Consider the following 19,852-nt stretch of genomic DNA (forward strand, 5'->3'; position numbering starts at 1 on the left):
GTCTTTCAATTGGTTAGTTTTTGTTAAATAATAAACTACACCCCCAAAGGACTTGGTGGTTTAAAACCAGTATTTATATAGCTCACAATTCTGCAAATCAAGAATTTGTGCTGAGCTCAGCTGAGTTGTTCTTTTGGTCTTGGCTAGGTTCATTTCATGGGTTGAAGTCAGCTGCCCAGTTGTCTGGGAGCTGGATGGCCTCTGCAGGGATGGCTCGTCTCTTCTCCATGTGGTCTCTTGTCTTCCAGCAGGCTAGGTCAGGTCTGTTCACATGGGCGGCAGGATAGGATTTCAAGAAAAAGAACTGAAACATGCTTTTGAGGCATCTTGAGGCTTAAGCATGCCTCTGCTTCATTCCATTGGCCAAAAATGTCACAAGGCCACTTCAGATTTAAGGGATGGAAAAATAGTCTCCATCTTTCGATGAGAGGAACTGCAGTATCACAACTCAAAGAGTATGGATTCAGGGAGGATTGAAGGATTGTGAATGTTTTTATAATCTACCACAGTACATACTCTCTGACTATAATTATTCACATTCCTCCCACAGGCAAAATATGCTTACCTCCATTCCAGAACCCCCAAAAGTCTCTTGCAATTATGTCATCAGGCTCAAAGTCTAGGATCTTATCATCTATATCAGGTTTGTAAATGACTTGATGAATGTTGTTCTTTCTGACCTTGATATCTGTGAATTTAAAAGATAAGTTATTTGCCTCCCATACACGTAGTATGCAATGAGGCAGACAGGATGACATCAACAGACATTTCCATTCAAGAAGGAGAAGCATGAAAGGTACATAGACATCCTTAAACAGAGCAATCTTGGACTCCAGGTAGATGAAGGTTGTCAGGTCCCCTATCCTGGGAGAGGGAATATTCCTTGCTCAGGCCTAAATTCTACTCCCTGGGAGTAGTTTCCTAGTCTATTGATCTCTGCTTCTTTGCTCTGCTCTCTGAACTATCATCCTTTGTCCATCACCTTCCTTGGCTACTCCTGACAAAGTGGCTTATATTGGCAGCTGAGTGGCAATTTGAATTAGTTCAGTCCCTTTTAGTCCTGGCTGGTGGCACTTTCACGTGTGCAACTCATTTAAAAATTTTGTGGGTTTTCTATGTATCTGATTATAGTCACTCCATACTCGAAATGACACACACACACAATCGTTTTTGAGACATCTCTCTCAATTTTATTAGTGCTGTTTTGGAATTAGATCTCTGTGGATATTGCTTTTAAGATTCCAAGAAGTCTTTTTGTCTAGGAGTCTACCAGTCATCACTTTAATTCTCTCAAAGGTCTTTAGAAAATGTGTTACAGCCACACCTTTGATGTGATTCACATCTCCAAGCTATAGTTCCTTGTAAAAATTATTTGGCTAGAGAGCCTCAAGATGAAGAAAGTTTTATTTTTTAACATAGTAAGTCCTGCCCCTCTCTATTCTCTCTAAATCCATGTTTCAAGCAGGCCAGTCCTTTCTTTAGTTCATACCTCTCTTCCTGTTATAAAGTTATCATACCCAGCCAGGAGAACCCAACTGACACTTTCAACATTCTGCTTAGAAATCTCCTTAGTCAAACCAAAAATTTTTGAGTATTTGTCCTCCACCTTCCAAGTTACTATAGGCAACAGTTTTGCCAATTGTTTTGCCACTGTAAGACACAGATTACCATTTTTCCAGCCTCCGGTCACAATTTCCTGACCATTTTCCGAGACTTCACTGTTTGCTTGCCATTTTTCCAATCTCCACCCATCCCTGATCCCAAAGCCAATGCTGTGAATTTGGGGGTTTTTGTTAAAGGTAGCATTTCGGACACCAATTTCTGTAACAGTCAACTTTTACTGCAAAACAAACTATACACAACTTATTGGCTTAAAACAGCCAGTATTTATATATCTCACAGTTCTGCAGTTTGGCAATTTGGACTGAGGTCAGCAGGCTGGTTCTTCTGGTCTTAGCTGGGTTCACATATAGGTGGAAGTCAGCTGCCAAGTCGCCTGGGTGCTGGCTAGTTCAGGACGGCCTCAGCTGGGTCGGCCGACCCTGCCTCACATAGCTCCCATGTTCCCGCAGGTGAGCCCTGGCTTGCTCACATGGGTGCCCGTGCAGGGTTCCCAAAGAGAGGGCCAAAGCATGCAGGTGTCCTTGTGCTCAAAACTGGCACACTGTCCCTTTTGTTGCATTTTATTGGCTAAAGAATGGAATAAGGCCTTCCCAGATTCAAGGGGAGGGGAAATTGACTGCACTTTTTTTTTTTGGTGGCTGTTTTGGGTCTTTGCTGCTGCGTGAGGGCTTCCCCTAGTTGCAGGGAGCAGGGGCTACTCTTCGTTGTGGTGCGGGGGCTTCTCATTACGGTTGCTTCTCGTTGCGGAGCATGGGCTCTGGCATGTGGGCTTCAGAAGTTGTGGCACGTGGGCTCAGTAGTTGCGGCTCACGGGCTCTAGAGCACAAGCTCAGTAGTTGTGGCACACAGGCTTAGTTGCTCTGCGGCATGTGGGATCTTCCCGGACCGGGCTATATACATTGTTGCTAAGTAAACAAGGTTTGACAAGAATTGTGGATTTGAGTTAGCTTCTAAGTTCCACCAGGGGGCGTGATAGGAATGCCTCAGGTTTCTAAAAAAAAGCAAGTAGAGTCTTTCCAAGGAAATATGATTTTCAAATGTGGTGGTTACTGTTTTGTGTTTTAATAAACTACCTATTCTTTCCATTTGAAAGAGCTGTAACTGAGCCATCTGCGAGTTTGAGGACTGAAGTAACACTTGTTGGTGTCCATTTTATACTTGTAGTGGTTCCTCAACTTGGAATCACAAGAGTTTTCAAAAACATGATTTATCTTCCACACCCACTGTTGGAAGCCAGGATAGGGGTTGTTATTATTAATTCCATCTTAAAAGATGATAACTCTAAGGTTCAAGAGGTGAAGTAATTTTCCCAAGGAATCACAGCTGGTAAATACCTAAGAATCTGTCTTCCAAATTCAAATATATTCATTCACTAGAAATAGTATATATTGAGTTCATAGCTCTGTAAAAGATGATAGAGATACAAAGGCATGCCCTCCAAATTTAATGTCTTAGAAGAAAAGATTGTCAAAGCTGGAGGGAACTTTGGAAATCACCAAATTAAATTAAACGTGCATAAGCATCTCCTCAAGAGCCTGTTAAAAATGCAGATTCCTGGACTTTGCCTCCTTGTCCCCTACATTTTGATTCAGTGAGTCTGGTAGGGCTATGGACACTGAATTTTTCATAAGCACATCTACTCTTCCCCCTATGATTCTGATGCAGGTGTACTGTGGACCACAGTTTTAGAAACATCAATCCATTTGTTTAATCCTTTCATAATACAGAGGAGAATAAAACTGAGAAGTGAGAAATGAGTATCCCAGAAACTCTTCTTGGATATTGGAAGGAGGCTGAGCCAGGAGCTGGTGATGAGCAACACCAAGTAATGATGCAGTGGAAAGAGTACTCAGCCGAGAGCTGGGTTCAATTTCAGGCTTTACCATCTGGCTGTTGAATCACTAACTTCAATGAGCTATGGTTTTCCCAATCATAAAATGCAAAAAAACAATACATACCTTATAGGCTTATTGTGAGAATAAAGGAGATAAATATTAGAAAAGACTTGGCAGAGTACTGGCACATAGAGGACCCTCAATAAAGAGATTGATGAGTGGGATTATTTTGAATGCTCCTTTTGCTCTATTTATTCTCTTTAAATGAGTACCTACTATTGCCTGGCACTCTGCTAAGCTCAGTCCAGCCTATATAAAACTTATGATCTGGTAGAGCAGATTGACATGAATTATAGAAATAAGGAATTATAATTGTAATAGATCCTACCAAGTGAAAATATAGGGGGTGTTTTGAATATTATGGGGATTTGAACCTAATCTGCAGACAAATAAAAGATCCTTGAGGAAATGACTCAAAGGGTGAGTAGGGGTGAGTCAGAAATTACTCATGAATCAGGAAAGAGCTTGGCAGGAGCAGGAAATGAAAAGGCCAAAGGCCAGTGTGGCTGGCGTTGAGTGAGCAGGGAAGAGGGGCATGACATGAAGCTGCTGCTGTTGATTATTTACGGAAAAGCCTTTCTCTCCTCTGCCTTGATATTTATTTGAAAATCATGATCTTTTCCTTGACCCTTTTATTTCTACTTCAATTTTCTATTTTTGCACTAAAAAACCTAATAGTAACATTTCTTCAAAGCTAACATGCATTTTTAAGTTTTTAACATTCAGAAATAGAAATTGTCTAATAACACAGGTCAAAAAATAAACAAGCAAAAAAACCTTGCTGAGTACCAAACAGGAACATAAGTTGAGCCTCACAAACAGCTTTCTTGGAAAATATCTATTCTATTGTTACACAATTATTTGTACTTGTAGCATAATTTAGTAAAAATTTAGTTTGGTTTTGGCTGAACTTGGAACTCTGTTATTACTTACAGTGACTTCAAAAATTCCTCTCTGATGCAGAATTAAAACAAAATATAAAAGTGTAGGAAATTCTGGTTGTGGGATGATGTCTTGCCCCCTGAATGCATCTATAAAACCTGGACAGAATCCATGGAACAGGCATTTGAGGACTCTGAAAAGTAAATGATAGCAGTTCGATTGAGGGGAAAGACTAGAATTTGAAGCACCACTGAACTGGCAGTGAGTTTCCTCTTTTTGATCCTCAGCAGCCTTAAACCTGTAAGTGGGCCCTGGGTTGAGTACTGAGAAAGCTGTAGGGGAAGCCCTCTAACTCTGGCTCAAGAAGAGGGAAAGAGGACTCTCATATTGAGGTTTGGGGGTGGGGGGGGTAACATCCAACCTTTTTTGTCTTTTGTTCTCTGTCCTCCTGCACCCCTCCCTGCAGACAATCCCACAGTGGTGGCCACAATGGCAGTGGTGGCAGTGAGGGCCTATGGCCACCTAAAACTTCAGTTGATCTTATGTATTACATCTGTGTACACTGAAACCATATCAAATAATGCTGTAATTTTTGCTTTCAACAATCCCAGTAGTAGGGCAAACCCCCACTGATTTTTTTTTCTACCTCTATCCTCCTGCCACTTGGTCCTAGACATATGCAATCATGAAAAGGACACAGCAGAGAAGAGTAACTGAACCCCCAAGTTTTTGGCCAAAGGACTGAAAAGTGGGGGGTTCAGAAGACTGGAAAGTATCAGAGAAATCACAGAGAGGGAGGAGTTCAGGAGAGCAACCCCATAATTTCTGACCTCACCCCTGAACTGTGCAGGCATGGATCTGATGCTAAATAGCATACCATACACCTGAGTATTGAGGTATACAATAGACCACTGTCCAGATCTAAGACTGGCCATTGGTTGGCATACAACTGGGACAGATCTGAATAGCATTGCAAAAGCTTTGAAAACTGAACCGACATTGGAACCACAACCACAGAGGCAGGTCAGTACTTCTGACTCAAACTGGATGACCTGTATGCTAAAGTGAAAAATATTACTATTATCCGTAAGATTTAAACAAGATCTAGTCATTTAAAATATAACACTCAAAATGTCCAGTATTTAATCCAATGATACTCAGCATACAAAGAATCAGGAAAATCTCAATTCGTATTAGAAAAGACAATCAACAAATGTCAAGGAAAAGATGACACAGATGTTGAAATTGTTAAAGGTTGTTATAAAATGCTCCAAGAAGTAAGGGTGAATACTCTTGAAGCGAATGGAAAGGTAGAAAGTATCAAGAAAGAAGAGACATAAAGAGGAATCTAATGAAAGTATAATAATCAAACTAAAAAACTCACTGATGAACTCAATAGCAGAATAGACATGACAGAGGAAAGAGTCAGTGAACTTGAAGATAAATTCATTAAAATTATCTAATCTGAACAACAGAGAGGAAAAAAGATTTTTAAAAAATGCCCAGGGCTTCCCTGGTGGCGCAGTGGTTGAGAGTCCGCCTGCCGATGCAGGGGACGCAGGTTCGTGCCCCGGTCCGGGAAGATCCCGCATGCCGCGGAGCGGCTGGGCCCATGGGCCGTGGCCGCTGAGCCTGCGCGTCCGGAGCCTGTGCTCCACAACGGGAGAGGCCGCAACAGTGAGAGGCCCGCATACCGCAAAAAAAAAAAAAAAAAAAATGCCCACAGCCAACATCATTCTCAGTGGTGAACAACTGAAACCATTTCCTCTAAGATCAGGAACGAGACAAGGTTGTCCACTCTCACAACTGTTATTCAACATAGTTTTGGAAGTTTTAGCCACAGCAATCAGAGAAGAAAAAGAAATAAAAGGAATCCAGATCAGAAAAGAAGTAAAGTTGTCACTGTTTGCAGATGACATGATACTATACATAGAGAATCCTAAACATGCTACCAGAAAACTACTAGAGCTAATCAACAAATCTGGTAAAGTAGCAGGATACAAAATTAATGCACAGAAATCTCTTGCATTCATATATACTAATGATGAAAAATCTGAAAGAGAAATAAAGGAAACACTCTTGTTTACCATTGCAACAAAAAGAATAAAATACCTAGGAATAAACCTCCCTAAGGAGACAAAAGACCTCTATGCAGAAAACTCTAAGACACTGATGAAAGAAATTAAAGATGATACAAACAGATGGAGAGATATACCATGTTCTTGGATTGGAAGAATCAACATTGTGAAAATGACTATACTACCCAAAGAAATCTACAGATTCAGTATAATCCCTATCAAACTACCAATGGCATTTTCCACAGAACTAGAACAAAAAATTTCACAATTTGTATGGAGACGCAAAAGACCCCAAATGACAAAGCAATCTTGAGAAAGAAAAACAGAGCTGGAGGAATCAGGCTCCCAGACTATACTACAAAGCTACAGTCATTAAGACAGTATGGTACTGGCACAAAAACAGAAATATAGATCAATGGAACAGGATAGAAAGCCCAGAGATAAACCCACACACATATGGTCACCTCATCTTTGATAAAGGAGGCAAGAATATACAATGGAGAAAAGACAGCCTCTTCAATAAGTGGTGCTGGGAAAACTGGACAACTACATGTAAAAGAATGAAATTAGAACACTCCCTAACACCATACACAAAAATAAACTCAAAATGGATTAAATGTAAGTCCAGACACTATAAAATTCTTAGAGGAAAACATAGGCAGAACACTTCATGACATAAATCACAGCAAGATCCTTTTTGACCCACCTCCTAGAGAAATGGAAATAAAAACAAAAATAAACACATGGGACCTAATGAAACTTAAAACCTTTTGCACAGCAAAGGAAACCATAAACAAGACAAAAAGACAAGCCTCAGAATGGGAGAAAATATTTGCAAATGAAGCAACTGACAAATTAATCTCCAAAATTTACAAGCAGCTCATGCAGCTCAATATCAAAAAAACAAACAAGGCAATCCAAAAATGGGCAGAAGATGTAAATAGACATTTCTCTAAAGAAGATATACAGATTGCCAACAAACGCATGAAAGGATGCCCAACATCACTAATCATTAATGAAATGCAAATCAAAACTACAATGAGGGGCTTCCCTGGTGGCGCAGTGGTTGAGAGTCCGCCTGCCAATGCAGGGGACGTGGGTTCATGCCCCGGTCCGGGAAGATCCCACATGCCGCAGAGTGGCTGGGCCCGTGAGCCATGGCCTCTGAGCCTGCGCGTCGGGAGCCTGTGCTCCGCAACGGGAGAGGCCACAACAGTGAGAGGCCCACGTACCACAAAAAAAACAAAAACAAAAACAAAAAAAAACTACAATGAGGTATCACCTCACACCAGTCAGAATGGCCATCATCAAAAAATCTACAAACAATAAATGCTGGAGAGGGTGTGGAGAAAAGGGAACCCTCTTGTACTGTTGGTGGGAATGTAAATTGATACAGCCACTATGAAGAACAGTATGGAGGTTTCTTAAAAAACTAAAACTAGAACTACCATATGACCCAGCAATCCCACTACTGGGCATATACCCTGAGAAAACCATAATTCAAAAAGAGTCATGTACCACAATGTTCACTGCAGCTCTATTTACAATAGCCAGGACATGGAAGCAACCTAAGTGTCCATAGGCAGATGAGTGGTTAAAGGAGATGTGGCACATATATACAATGGAATATTACTCAGCCATAAAAAATGAAATTGAACTATTTGTAGTGAGGTGAATGGACCTGGAGTCTGTCATACAGAGTGAAGTTAAGTCAGAAAGAGAAAAACAAATACTGTATGCTAACACATATATATGGACTCTCAAAAAAAAAAAAAAGGTTCTGAAGAACCTAGGGGCAGGACAGGAATAAAGATGTAGACATAGAGAATGGACTTGAGGACACAGGGAAGGGGAAGCTGGGACAAAGTGAGAGAGTAGCATGGACATATATACACTACCAAATGTAAAATAGATAGCTAGTGGGAAGCAGCTGCATAGCACAGGGAGATCAGCTCTATGCTTTGTGACCACCTAGAGGGGTGGGATAGGGAGGATGGGAGTGAGACACAAGAGGGAGGAGATATGGGGATATATATATATATATATATATATGTATAACTGATTCACTTTGTTATAAAGCAGAAACTAACACACCATTGTAAAGCAGTTACACTCCAATAAATTCAAAAATAAAATAAAAATAACAACAACAAAAAAAGTGAACAGAGCCTTAATGATCTGTGAGCCAGTACCTAATTTTTGTCATCAGAATTCCAGAAGATTTTCAAAAAGAAATATTTGAAGAAATAATATATGAATATTTCCCAGATTTGAAGAGACATAAACCAAGAAGTTCAGTGAAGCACAAACAGCAAGGTGAACCCAGCAACATATGAACAAGGTTTAACCCAGAATGCAAGGTTGGTTTAACAAACACAAATCAATCATTATGGGACTTCCCTGGCAGTGCAGTGGTTAAGACTCCACACTCCCAATGCAGGGGGCCTGGCTTCGATCCCTGATCCAGGAACTAGATCCCACATGCATGCTGCAATTAAGAGTTCACTTGCCACACCTAAGGAGCCTGCCTGCCATAACTAAGGAGCCCGCCTGATGCAACGAAGACCCAACGCAACCAAATAAATAATAAATATTAAAAATCAATCATTATAACACATAATAATAAGACAAAAAAGGATAAAAACCACATGATCATTTCAATAGATGCAGAAAATGTACTTGACAGATAAAAACACTTAAAAAATTAGGAACAGAAGAGATCTTCCTCAACCTAGTTAAAGCATTGACAAATGCACAGCTAACGTCATACTTAATGGTGAAAGACTGAAAGCTTCCCACCCAGGATCTGGAACAAGACAGTGATATCCTCTCTTGTCACTTCAATATTACACTGGAAGTTCTAGCAAAGTAAATTAGGAAAAAAAAAAAAAAAAGGAAAGAAAAAACATCCAGATTCAAATGGAGGAAGTAAACTCTCTCCATTTTCCAATGTTTTAATCTTCTATATATAACATTGTAAGGAATAAACAAAAAACACGATTAGACATAATAAGCAATTTCAGTAAGGTTACAGGACACAAGATCAATATACAAAAATCAACTGAATTTCTATATACTAACAATGAACAATCTAAAAATGAAATTAAGAAAATTCCATTTATTATAGTATAATAAATAAAAGTGAAACCATTTATATGAATTGCCCATAATAGGTAAATCCATATAGATGGAAAGATATAGATGGAAAGTAGATTGGTGGTTGTCACATGGAAGAGTGATGGAGAGTGGCAGCTAATCAGCATAGGGTTTTTTTGTGGGGGGGCAAGAAAATAGTGGTGATGGTTGCACAACCTTGTGAATATAGTAAAAATGAATGAATCATACACTTTAAAAATGTGGATTTTATAGTATGTAAATTATATCTCATTTTTTAAAAGAAAAAATACTTAAGAAAAGTTCAACAGAGTTATATATAATTATGTAGTTCTGTCTGCTGAAAGGACCTGAGAGCAGAGACACTACAATTGCAATGAGCATACTTAGCATCCAGATCTTAGTTTCTGAATACAAGGAACCAGGGCTCATGAGGGAAATGCTTGATTCCAGAACAGGAGCAGGGAAAGTACATGGCGATTTGGAATACCTTGGAAGTAACAAATTATGGAAGTGCTCAAGGAATGAAGGGGACATATCAAAAGGACACAGGAGCCAGATTGAAGAGGCTACCATTGACCAACTCTAGGGCAATATGAGTTTCAAAATAAGCAAAGTAATGAATTATAATTCATTCAGTAAAATTCATGAGCCCATACTGATGTAAAATAAATGAATAAGTAAATAAATGGGGCATCTCAGGATCCTTAATCACACCTGCAAAGTTCCTTTTGCTACGTGAGGCAACATAGTCACAGGCTGTGGGAATTAGGATGTGGGCATCTTTGGGGGGCCATTATTCTTCATTCTACAAGCCTCAACCTTCTATGAGCAGAAAGCAGGCTAAGATGACTACTCAGTTGTAAATTCAGACCCTTGGCCATTCCAACATGCCCACCATAAGGGGAAGTGTAATGGAGAGGAAGTCAGAGTGGAGAGAGAAATCTGTCATTAAAATAGCTTTATTTTGCAAATTTTACAAATACATATAACAATGTGAACATATTGTTAGGTTCTGCCACCCCTCAATCCTGAGGGTGTTGGAAAGGGTTTGTGCAAGTTAGGGGCCTTGAAGCTTAAGCTTCAAAGGCTTCATGGTAAATCTGCCTCTGGTAGCAATTAAGAATATGGCACCTGGATCCACACCACCTGGGTTCAGTTTCCTGCTCTACACTTACCAGCTGTGTATGTTGATTGCATTGGTGTTACAGATCGGGTTCTCCAGAAGCAGATGCTGAGATGAAGTCTGAAGTGCAAGATATTTGTTAGGGATCAACATCGGTGAAAGGGACAGGAAGCAGGAAAGGGCAGAGGAAGAGGTCAAAGAGGCTTGACAAAGCGTTGATTAATGTGGCAGGAGGGCTAGAGCTAGTATTGCCTGTCAGAGCTGTCTCATGTTGGGCCTAAATGGCTGGGCCTTTATTCTCTAACCTTGCTCAGTCACTGGATGGCTATTAATGCCACCTTAAGAACTTCCACTGGGGGACTTCCCTGGTGGTCCAGTGGTAAAGAATCCACCTTCCAATGCAGGGGACAGGGGTTCGATCCCTGGCAACTAAGCCTGTGCACCACAACTACTGAGCTCGTGTGCCTCAACTTGAGAGCCTGCGTGCCGCAAACTACAGAGCCCATGCACTATTGACCCCGGGCACCACAACTACAGAGCCCACGTGCCCTGGAGTCTGCATGTGCCACAACTAGAGAGAGAAAAACCCACACGCCACAACTAGAGAGAAGCCCGCGTGCCACAACGAAAGATCTGCATGCCTCAACGAAGATCCTGCATGCCGCAACTGAGACCTGATGCAGCTGAATAAATAATTTTTTTTCAATTAAAAAAAAAACTTCCATTGGATTTTCATAACAGGCTAAATTTCTTAGTATGACATGCAAAAACACTTCACAATATGACAGGCCCAACCACAAGGAAGTTTTCATCATTTCTGCAACTCAAACTATTTTCCATCTCCGAACCTTAGCATACATAGCACCTTCTCCAGGAAAGCCCATCCCTCCCTTGCCTGACATCTTCCAGACAATTCCTTTTCATCCTTTTGGACCTGCACACGTTGCCCCCTCTGTGAAGCCCTCTCCACCGTCTATGCATGGGGATGGGCTCCCTCCTCAGGGTTGCCCTTGCTCACTGCACAACCCTCGGTTACCCTGACAGCACTTTGTGGTTATTTACATCTCTGCCTCCCCTTGTGAGTCCAGGGTTGTATCTGCTATTTCTCTTTGTCCTCAATACAGTAGAACAGGTGCTAAATATTTGTTAAATGAATGAATGAGTGAATAACACTGCCTGGGAAAGAGGGGGAAAGAATAAGTAGTAGGATATAATAATAACATTTTTGTTTGCTTCAGTGATCATGGGTATGTCGTGTAGAGCAGTGACCCAGGACCTCAGAGTTTTTGGTTGTATATGTCCTAGATTTGTCATGCGCTGACCCTAATGGCCTTCACCCTTTACCTCCGGTCAAAATTCTACTCATCGTTCAAGATGGTTCAGACGTCAAGTCCTGTGTGAAGTGTTTTCTTCCGCTCTGGTCTGTCACAGCTCTTTACCCGCACCGCTGTTACCATACCATGACATTTACTCTCTCAATTTCTCCATCAGAATCCAGTGATGTTTCCGCATTTCCACCCCTTGATCCAGGGGGGTGAATATTTTTGGATGGCGTTGTACAGCCATAGACTGGTGAATTCATGCCTCACCACACCCGCTGCCTCAATTTCCCCAAGTGTGAAATAGACAGTGGAAATGTTTTCCCAGGGATGTGATTTAGTGGAGGGCGGGCGGACACTGAGGTTGCAGGCAGTCCACACGCAGTCTGGGGAGCTAGGGGGCAAGAAGATGGGAGGTGGAGAGCGAGGGGAGGGGTCAGAGCGAGGAGGAGCCAGGAGCGGGCCGGGGCGGAGCGTCGGGCGCAGGGCCGGGCTGGAAGCTCTGAGAGGACGCCAGCCAGCGCCGGCGATGGGCCCCGCTGCGCGGCTGGCAGCGCTGCTGGCGGTGCTGGCGCTCCAGGCAGGGGACCCGGCCGGGGTCGCGGCGCGCGGGGACACGTTCTCGGCGCTGACCAGTGTGGCGCGCGCCCTGGCGCCCGAGCGCCGGCTGCTGGGACTGCTGCGGCGCTACCTGCGCGGGGAGGAGGCGCGGCTGCGGGATCTGACCAGGTGAGGGCACGGGGGTGGGGTCTGAGTAGGCGAGACCGAGTCAGAGGACGAGGCCAAGACACTGTGCCACGTGGTGGGGGGGGGGTAACCCTTAGGTTCATCGTCACCCTGCCGGGACCTCACACGCGGTGTCTCACCGTGAGACTGCGATACCATGGCCCAGTGTGACTCCCCAGATACACCGTCATCCTGTGTGGGACCTCAAGACACTGTGTCACACTGTGTAGGACCTCTGACTCTATCCCTCACACACACACAGTGGCACCCCCATCCAACATCACACCGCCAAGTTGATACACTGGAAAAGTGTGGAGCGGCAACTCCGAGGCGGAGTAGGGCCGCACAAGGTGCTGGGTCAGTCTGTGTGGGCCCCCAGGCTCTGTGTCACAGAGACACAACGACACTGCAAGAGTGGAAGAAGAGTGAGAAGAGTGACACTGTAGCCACACGTGTGTTGACCGTGTGACCCAGGGAACTGATGTTTAGTATGGGGTGACATTCTGTGACCATGTATGAGATTTACATGTCCTTGAGACTGGGTAGGCATGACATTATGGATATCATAGTCTGCATGTGAAGGATGCCGAGTAATTGTCCAGGTCACTGTATGAATAATGGTGACTGAATGATGATGTAATTTGGTACATGGTCTTAAGTATGTAGTTTGCTTATAAGTGGTTGTATGCATGTTTAAATTTACTGTTAGTTTGAAATAGCATGATGATACACACACATGTAGAGTATACGTAAGTGTGTATTATAACAATCAACGATGATAATTTCAATAATTCTTGTCACTCTTTGGAGTAACATAGTTGCCTAGTGTTCTGTGGGTCCATGCTTACAGAGCAAAATGATATAATTTTGTTCTTAATCCACATTCACTGGAGTCCAAGTTCATTGGTGGAAGTGGAACAGACTCTTCTCTTTGATTCAAGATGCCATCCTGCTCCCTTCTACTCATGTGCTTGTTCTCATACCACTAATCTCTTTATTTGAGTGGCTTAGATGGAGATGGGTGTCAGAATCCTGATGCCGGGCCTCTTGGGGAACAGGTTCAGAAGAGAGAGCTTGCAGTGTTGATCACTTCTTCTTTGAATTTCTAAATTTAGAAACTAAATATTTTTGGTGTTGAAGCTACTACTCCCTACCCCAAGTTAATGAATAAAAATTATACTAGTTATATTGGGTTGGCCAAAACGTTTGTTCGGGTTTTTCTGTAACATCTTCCAAAAACCTGAACAAACTTTTTGGCCAGCCCAATAATATATACAGTTGCATACTAGTATAGTATTAAGAATAATAGTTATATAATATTTAGCTAACCCCTACCTTTTTTGCTGTTGCAGTTTAAAAAAACCACAAAGATTTAAAAGGTAGTATCAGCAGCAATTATTTCTGTGCTAGGAATTAAGCATTCAGAATATCTCAGAAGAACCGAGACAAAGCCATTTCTGAATTCCAAAGGAGAAACATATTGAATTAAAATAGCCCATGTATTGTGGTTGGGTAACCTGTCCAGGCTATGTTTAATGCAGGATTGGGTTGCAAATTTTATGTGCAGATTCTTGAAGGAAAGGATCTGATTTTCCATTCTCAGCATTTGTTAAAGTAAAATGCCATTTAGGAAACCTTGAGGTTTGAATTCAGCATCCAGTAACTCGGTCTCTGAAAACCAGCTATTTGCTCAAAGGCTGAGCATAAGGCCAACGTTTAGATTCCAAACCAGCCTCAGATAGCAGTTGATAGGTCTTTTTTTCTTTGTGTGACAGAAAGATGACATACCTGAACACTGAATTATGTGCTGCAGTAGAGATCAAACCCCTGCCCTGAATAAATTGACACCATAATACAACGTGGGATGTGAAGAGAACAAGGAGATGTTGCTTTTGATCTGATGGGTGACTTAGAACAGATCTTCACCTCTCTGTCTTGCTTCTTTCTCTTTGTGCCTCAGTTTCCTCTGATGCCTGTTATATATTAGTTCTCAAGCACCAGATGAGGAATCTGTTTATTCAGTTGTGGAAAAGGTGATGGAAAGAAATAATAGAATGGTTGTGCAGAAACGATTCATAGAGATATTCTAGACTAGACCAGTTCTGCCATTTTATAGAGGAGGAAACTTAGGGATAGTTGGAGGCTGGGTCAGGATACCTCTCATGTCTCCTTGCAGCTCCTCCCCATTCAACTGTCTTATAAAATCCCTGCCCACTCAGCCTCAGTTGTCCCTGGACACTTACCCTTTAGGCTGAACTCAAGCCCAAGTCTCTGCTTGCAAGTGTTTTTGTCTAGCAGTGGAATATCTTTCACTAAGTAGTTCCATATGGAGCTGAAGCAGGAAATAATGGGTAGTAAAAAAAAAAAAAAAATCCCACACCCTGGAGGCTGGTTTAGTTTCAAAACCCTAGAGTAGCTTCTCTCAGATACCCCTGTCTTGGGGATCAGAGACGTCCTGGGACTTGACAGGTTTCCTATTTCCTCCCTGGGGCACCCAGGTGCAGATTCTTTTTCCTTAGTTTATGCTTGAATTGAACGTTTGGCTCGCTAGAAGCACCCCTACCCGAAGTAAGTATTCTGTTTCAGGCTCTGTTTATAGTTGAGGGCCCCTGGAGAAATCCTTAGGTCTGACTGTTTCACGGGATTGAAATCCGCCACCACCCTGCCACTCCCTCCATTCGTCACTTCCATCCCTTTCCACTCACTGAAGTCCTCCACTCTGGCCAAAGGACTCTTCTGTTCTCACATGCTCTTGCATACATTCATATAAATCCATATCCTTTTCACTTTGCTCACACTTCCTTTTTCAAAAAATATTTATTTATTTATTTATTTTTGGCTGCGTTGGGTCTTCGTTGCTGCGCACAGGCTTTCTCTAGTTGCAGCGAGCGGGGGCTACTCTTTGTTGCGGTGCGTGGGCTTCTCATTGTGGTGGCTTCTCTTGTTGCGGAGCATGGGCTTTAGGCATGTGGGCTTCAGTAGTTGCGGCACATGGGCTCAGTAGTTGTGGCTTGCGGGTTCTAGAGCGCAGGCTCGGTAGTTGTCGTGCACCGGCTTAGGTGCTCCGAGTCATGTGGGATCTTCCCGGACCAGGGCTTGAATCCGTGTCACCTGCATTGCCAGGTGGATTTTTTTTTTTTTTTAGTTTATTTATTTATTTTACTTATTTGTTTTTGGCTATATTCGGTCTTCGTTGCTGCACGTGGGCTTTCTCTAGTTGTGGCGAGTGGGGGCTACTCTTCATTGCAGTGTGTGGGCTCCTCATTGCGGTGGCTTCTCTTGTTGCGGAGCATGGGCTCTAGGCACGCGGCCTTCAGTAGTTGTGGCGCACAGACTTCATTGCTCCACGGCATGTGGGAACTTCCTGACCAGGGCTCGAACCCGTGTCCCCTGCACTGGCAGGTGGATTCTTAACCACTGCACCACCAGGGAAGTCCCCACACTTTTTTCTTTTACTTCCATTGTTGTTATTGTATTGTTTTCAAATTTAATAATTTTAAAACAAAGGGAAAAAAGTCTTAGAGGGCAGGACTAGAACCCTTAAGTCTGCCTTACTATAACTAATAACTTTCAACAATATAAATCCTGTTAGAGGGTTAGCAATGGAATAACCATAGTATGCCAGGAAAGGAAACAGCATCTTTTGCTTGTATGAACACTCTTGTAGGACATCGAGGAGGAGAGAAATTAATGAGAAAGATGATCACTTCTGGCCCCAACATTTCTGGCCATTTTCTGCAAATGTTGGCAAACCAGAAAGGTTGGAAGCATGCTGGATAATCCACCTGTTCATTCCGCATTACAACCATCACTAGTTTCTATATGATCTGCTTCCTAAATATCTCTCTTGAAACCATCCCATTCTCTGCTCCCACTGTCACTGTTATGGTCTTTCTGCCTCTGGTCACTTCCACTTCTAACTAACCCCTCCTCCCCACCCTCTCACAGATTTATATATGTAACGTATCCTAGTGCATTCCACTCTCACTTAAAACCTTTTGCTGCTCCTAATTGCACACAGGGTAAAAATCAAATTTCTCAGCAAGGTCTTTGAGGCGCTCCTCACTTCTGCAGTCTAGTCTCCCCATCCTCCCAATATACCCCATGCTCCAGCAATACTAAACAGCTTGTAATTTCCCTGTTTCTCTCTGTACCTTTGCATATGTTGAACTGTCTCTGCCTGCTTTGGACGGAGGCCTCCTTCTCCCTTCCTCATTATTTGCATTTAACCATCAAGTCAGTTTATTATCTCCTCTGTGAAACCTTCTCTGATCTGCTCTGGCCAAATTAATCACCCCCGCTGTGTACTCTCCACTAAGCCTTGTTCTTAAATCTGGTGTTGCACCTGTAATGTAATTATTTGTGATCTCAAAGGCTGCAGGTCTTTAAGATCAAGGTTATTGTCTTATTCAAAATTTTGTTCCTAGCTCCTAGAAGAATGTATTTCATTTATTCTTTCATAGAAATATATATTGAACTTAGGAAAAGAGTGATGAGAAACCAGCTATTTTCTTGTCCATGAAACCCTTGATCGGACTTCCCTGGTAGCACAGTGGTTAAGAATCCACCTGCCAGTGCAGGGGACACGGGTTCAATCCCTGGTCCAGGAAGATTCCCACATGCCGTGGAGCAACTAAGCCCATGCACCACAACTACTGAGCCTGTGCTCTAGAGCCTGCGCTCTAGAGCCCGTGAGCCACAACTACTGAGCCTGTGTGCCACAACTACTGAAGCCTGAGAGCCCAGAGCCCGTGCTCTGCAACAAGAGAAGCCACTGCGATGAGAAGCCCACGCACCACAATGAAGAGTAGCCCCTGATCGCCGCAACTAGAGAAAGCCCGCGCGCAGCAACGAAGACCAACACAGCCAAAAATAAATTTAAAAATAATAATAATAGATAAATTCTCCTTCTCTTCTCCTTCTTCCTCTCCCTCATCCTTTCTCTCCTCTTCCCCTACCCCTCCCTTTCACCATCCTTTCCCCCTCCTCCTTATTAAAAAAAGAAATCCTTGAATTTTGGACCCTGTCTTGCCTGTTTATCCTCAGCTTCCAGCATGGAGTCTGACATCTAGCAAGTGACTTACTGAATGATCAAATATATGTCAAGCCTCTGTGCCTTTGGACACATTGGTCCCTGTTGTCTCAAAAAAACTACTCTTCTCGCTTCTTTGTTCTAGCTCCATGAGAAACAGTGTGGCAAAATCAGCCAAGAACCCCAGCTTCAGAGTCAGGCAGGCTTAGATTCATTCCTGGCTTTGCTGTTTACCAACAGCGTAGCCTTGTTGCAGTTTTCCCTCCTGTAAAAAGTGCATGATAAAATCTATTCTAAGCATCATTGGGGGTATTAAATGAGACAATATGTTTAAACCACTTAACAGGATGCCTAATACATGGTAAGTGCTCAATAGTAGCTATTGATATTTTAACTAATCCTTCAGAACACAGATCAGGTGCCATATCCTCTGGAAAGTCTTCCCTTAGACCTTCTAACTCTCACCTGGGTTAGGTGCCCTACCTACAAATTGCCAGAGCATTTCATAGCATTATATGCTCTCTTCTCTCATAGCACATATCTCAGTTTTCATAATTAATTCAACAATGTTTTTGAGCTTCTACCAGATCCTAAGTTTTGATTATAGAGTGATAAGAGAAAAAAGGATTTTCTTATTTGTGACCTCCTTGAGAGCTCCACTCTCTCTTGCCTTTGGGTCTCGAGCATCTAGCATGATAGCTGATGAACAAAAATTGACCAGTGGAGACTGACTCGCTGAATGAACAAATGAATGGACCTACTTTTGTTGTGTTGGTAGTTTTCATATTCTTTGTGCTTATTGCTTAGAATATTACATGAGTCTCAAGGGGTTCAACATTTTTTTTTTTTTTCGGTACACGGGCCTCTCACTGTTGTGGTCTCTCCCGTTGCGGAGCACAGGCTCTGGACGCGCAGGCTCAGCGGCCATGGCTCACAGGCCCAGCCGCTCCACGGCATGTGGGATCTTCCCGGACCGGGGTACGAATCCGCGTCCCCTGCATCGGCAGGTGGACTCTCAATCACTGCGCCACCAGGGAAGCCCCAGCATTTCATTTTTAAATACTCTAAATGTGCATACGCCATGCCAGCCTTCACTTGGTAGAGTGGTTGTATCAGTAAGGTGAGATCATTCTACTCCTCTCTTTCAGGTTCTATGACAAGGTGCTATCTTTGCATGAAGATTCAGCAACCCCTGTGTCTAACCCTCTGCTTGCATTTACTCTCATCAAACGCCTACAGTCCGACTGGAAGAATGTGGTACATAGTCTGGAAGCCAGTGAGAACATCCGAGGTAATGAGGAGGAGGGCTGGAGGGTGAGAGAAGATTCTATCTCCTGACTTAGTGGAAAGGAGAGAGATTCTGAAGGGATGTGATGAAGGATAATGAAGTGGGTAGGTATTACTTGATCTCCTTAGCTCTAACTATTACAAAGAACTAGGTCCCTTTGTTAATATGTTTATATGATTATAATTAGAAAGCACTTTTTTCTTTTTTTTTTTCAGTAAGTTTTTAGTTTAGTTTTTTTTTTTTTCTTTTTCTTTGGCTGCACCACGCAGCATGAGGAACTTCCCTGACCAGAGATTGAACCTGCGCCCCCTTCAGTGAAAGCGTGGGATCTTAACCACTGGACCACCAGGGAAGTCCTAGAAAGCACTTTCATATTTATTATCTCATTTGATCTTCACTCCAATCCTGTGAGGAACTATAGGTTATATCATCCCATTTACATACATGTAAAAGTGATGTCATCTTCTTTTTTATTTTTATTTTTTGATGTTGACCATTTTTAAAGTCTTTATTGAATTTGTTACAATATTGCTTCCGTTTTATGTTTTGGTTTTTTGGCCGCGAGGCATGTGGGATCTTAGCTCCCTGACCAGGGATCGAACCTACACCCCCTGCTTTGGAAGGCAAAGTCTTAACCACTGGACCGCCAGGGAAGTCCCTAAAAGTGATGTCTTCTAATAATTTCTATTTTATTAAGTTGCCACTACAGTGTGATCTGTAGTAAGATCACTTTCCTAATTTACTCTACTTTGTACTTGAAGAAGTTTGT

At 42.5% G+C, this 19,852-nt stretch overlaps 1 protein-coding gene across 5 annotated transcripts in view; it reads left to right on the forward strand.

Moving 5' to 3' along the window:
* Window positions 1-12,497: 12,497 nt before the first annotated feature.
* Window positions 12,498-19,852, forward strand: part of P4HA3 (prolyl 4-hydroxylase subunit alpha 3) — a 35,922-nt gene continuing 28,567 nt past the window's right edge. The window contains exons 1-2 of one of the 5 annotated variants that reach the window (XM_067038524.1): window positions 12,498-12,766; window positions 18,944-19,086. In XM_067038524.1, coding sequence (XP_066894625.1) covers window positions 12,567-12,766; window positions 18,944-19,086 — 343 coding nt within the window. In that variant the 5' untranslated portion in view covers window positions 12,498-12,566. Of the gene's footprint in view, window positions 12,767-18,943; window positions 19,188-19,852 lie in introns of all 5 variants that reach the window. The other 4 variants (XM_059070810.2, XM_067038525.1, XM_067038523.1 and 1 more) reach the window with 4 other exon arrangements.

Source organism: Kogia breviceps, chromosome 7 (assembly GCF_026419965.1).
Source record: "Kogia breviceps isolate mKogBre1 chromosome 7, mKogBre1 haplotype 1, whole genome shotgun sequence".
In the NCBI taxonomy this organism is placed as follows: domain Eukaryota; kingdom Metazoa; phylum Chordata; class Mammalia; order Artiodactyla; family Physeteridae; genus Kogia; species Kogia breviceps.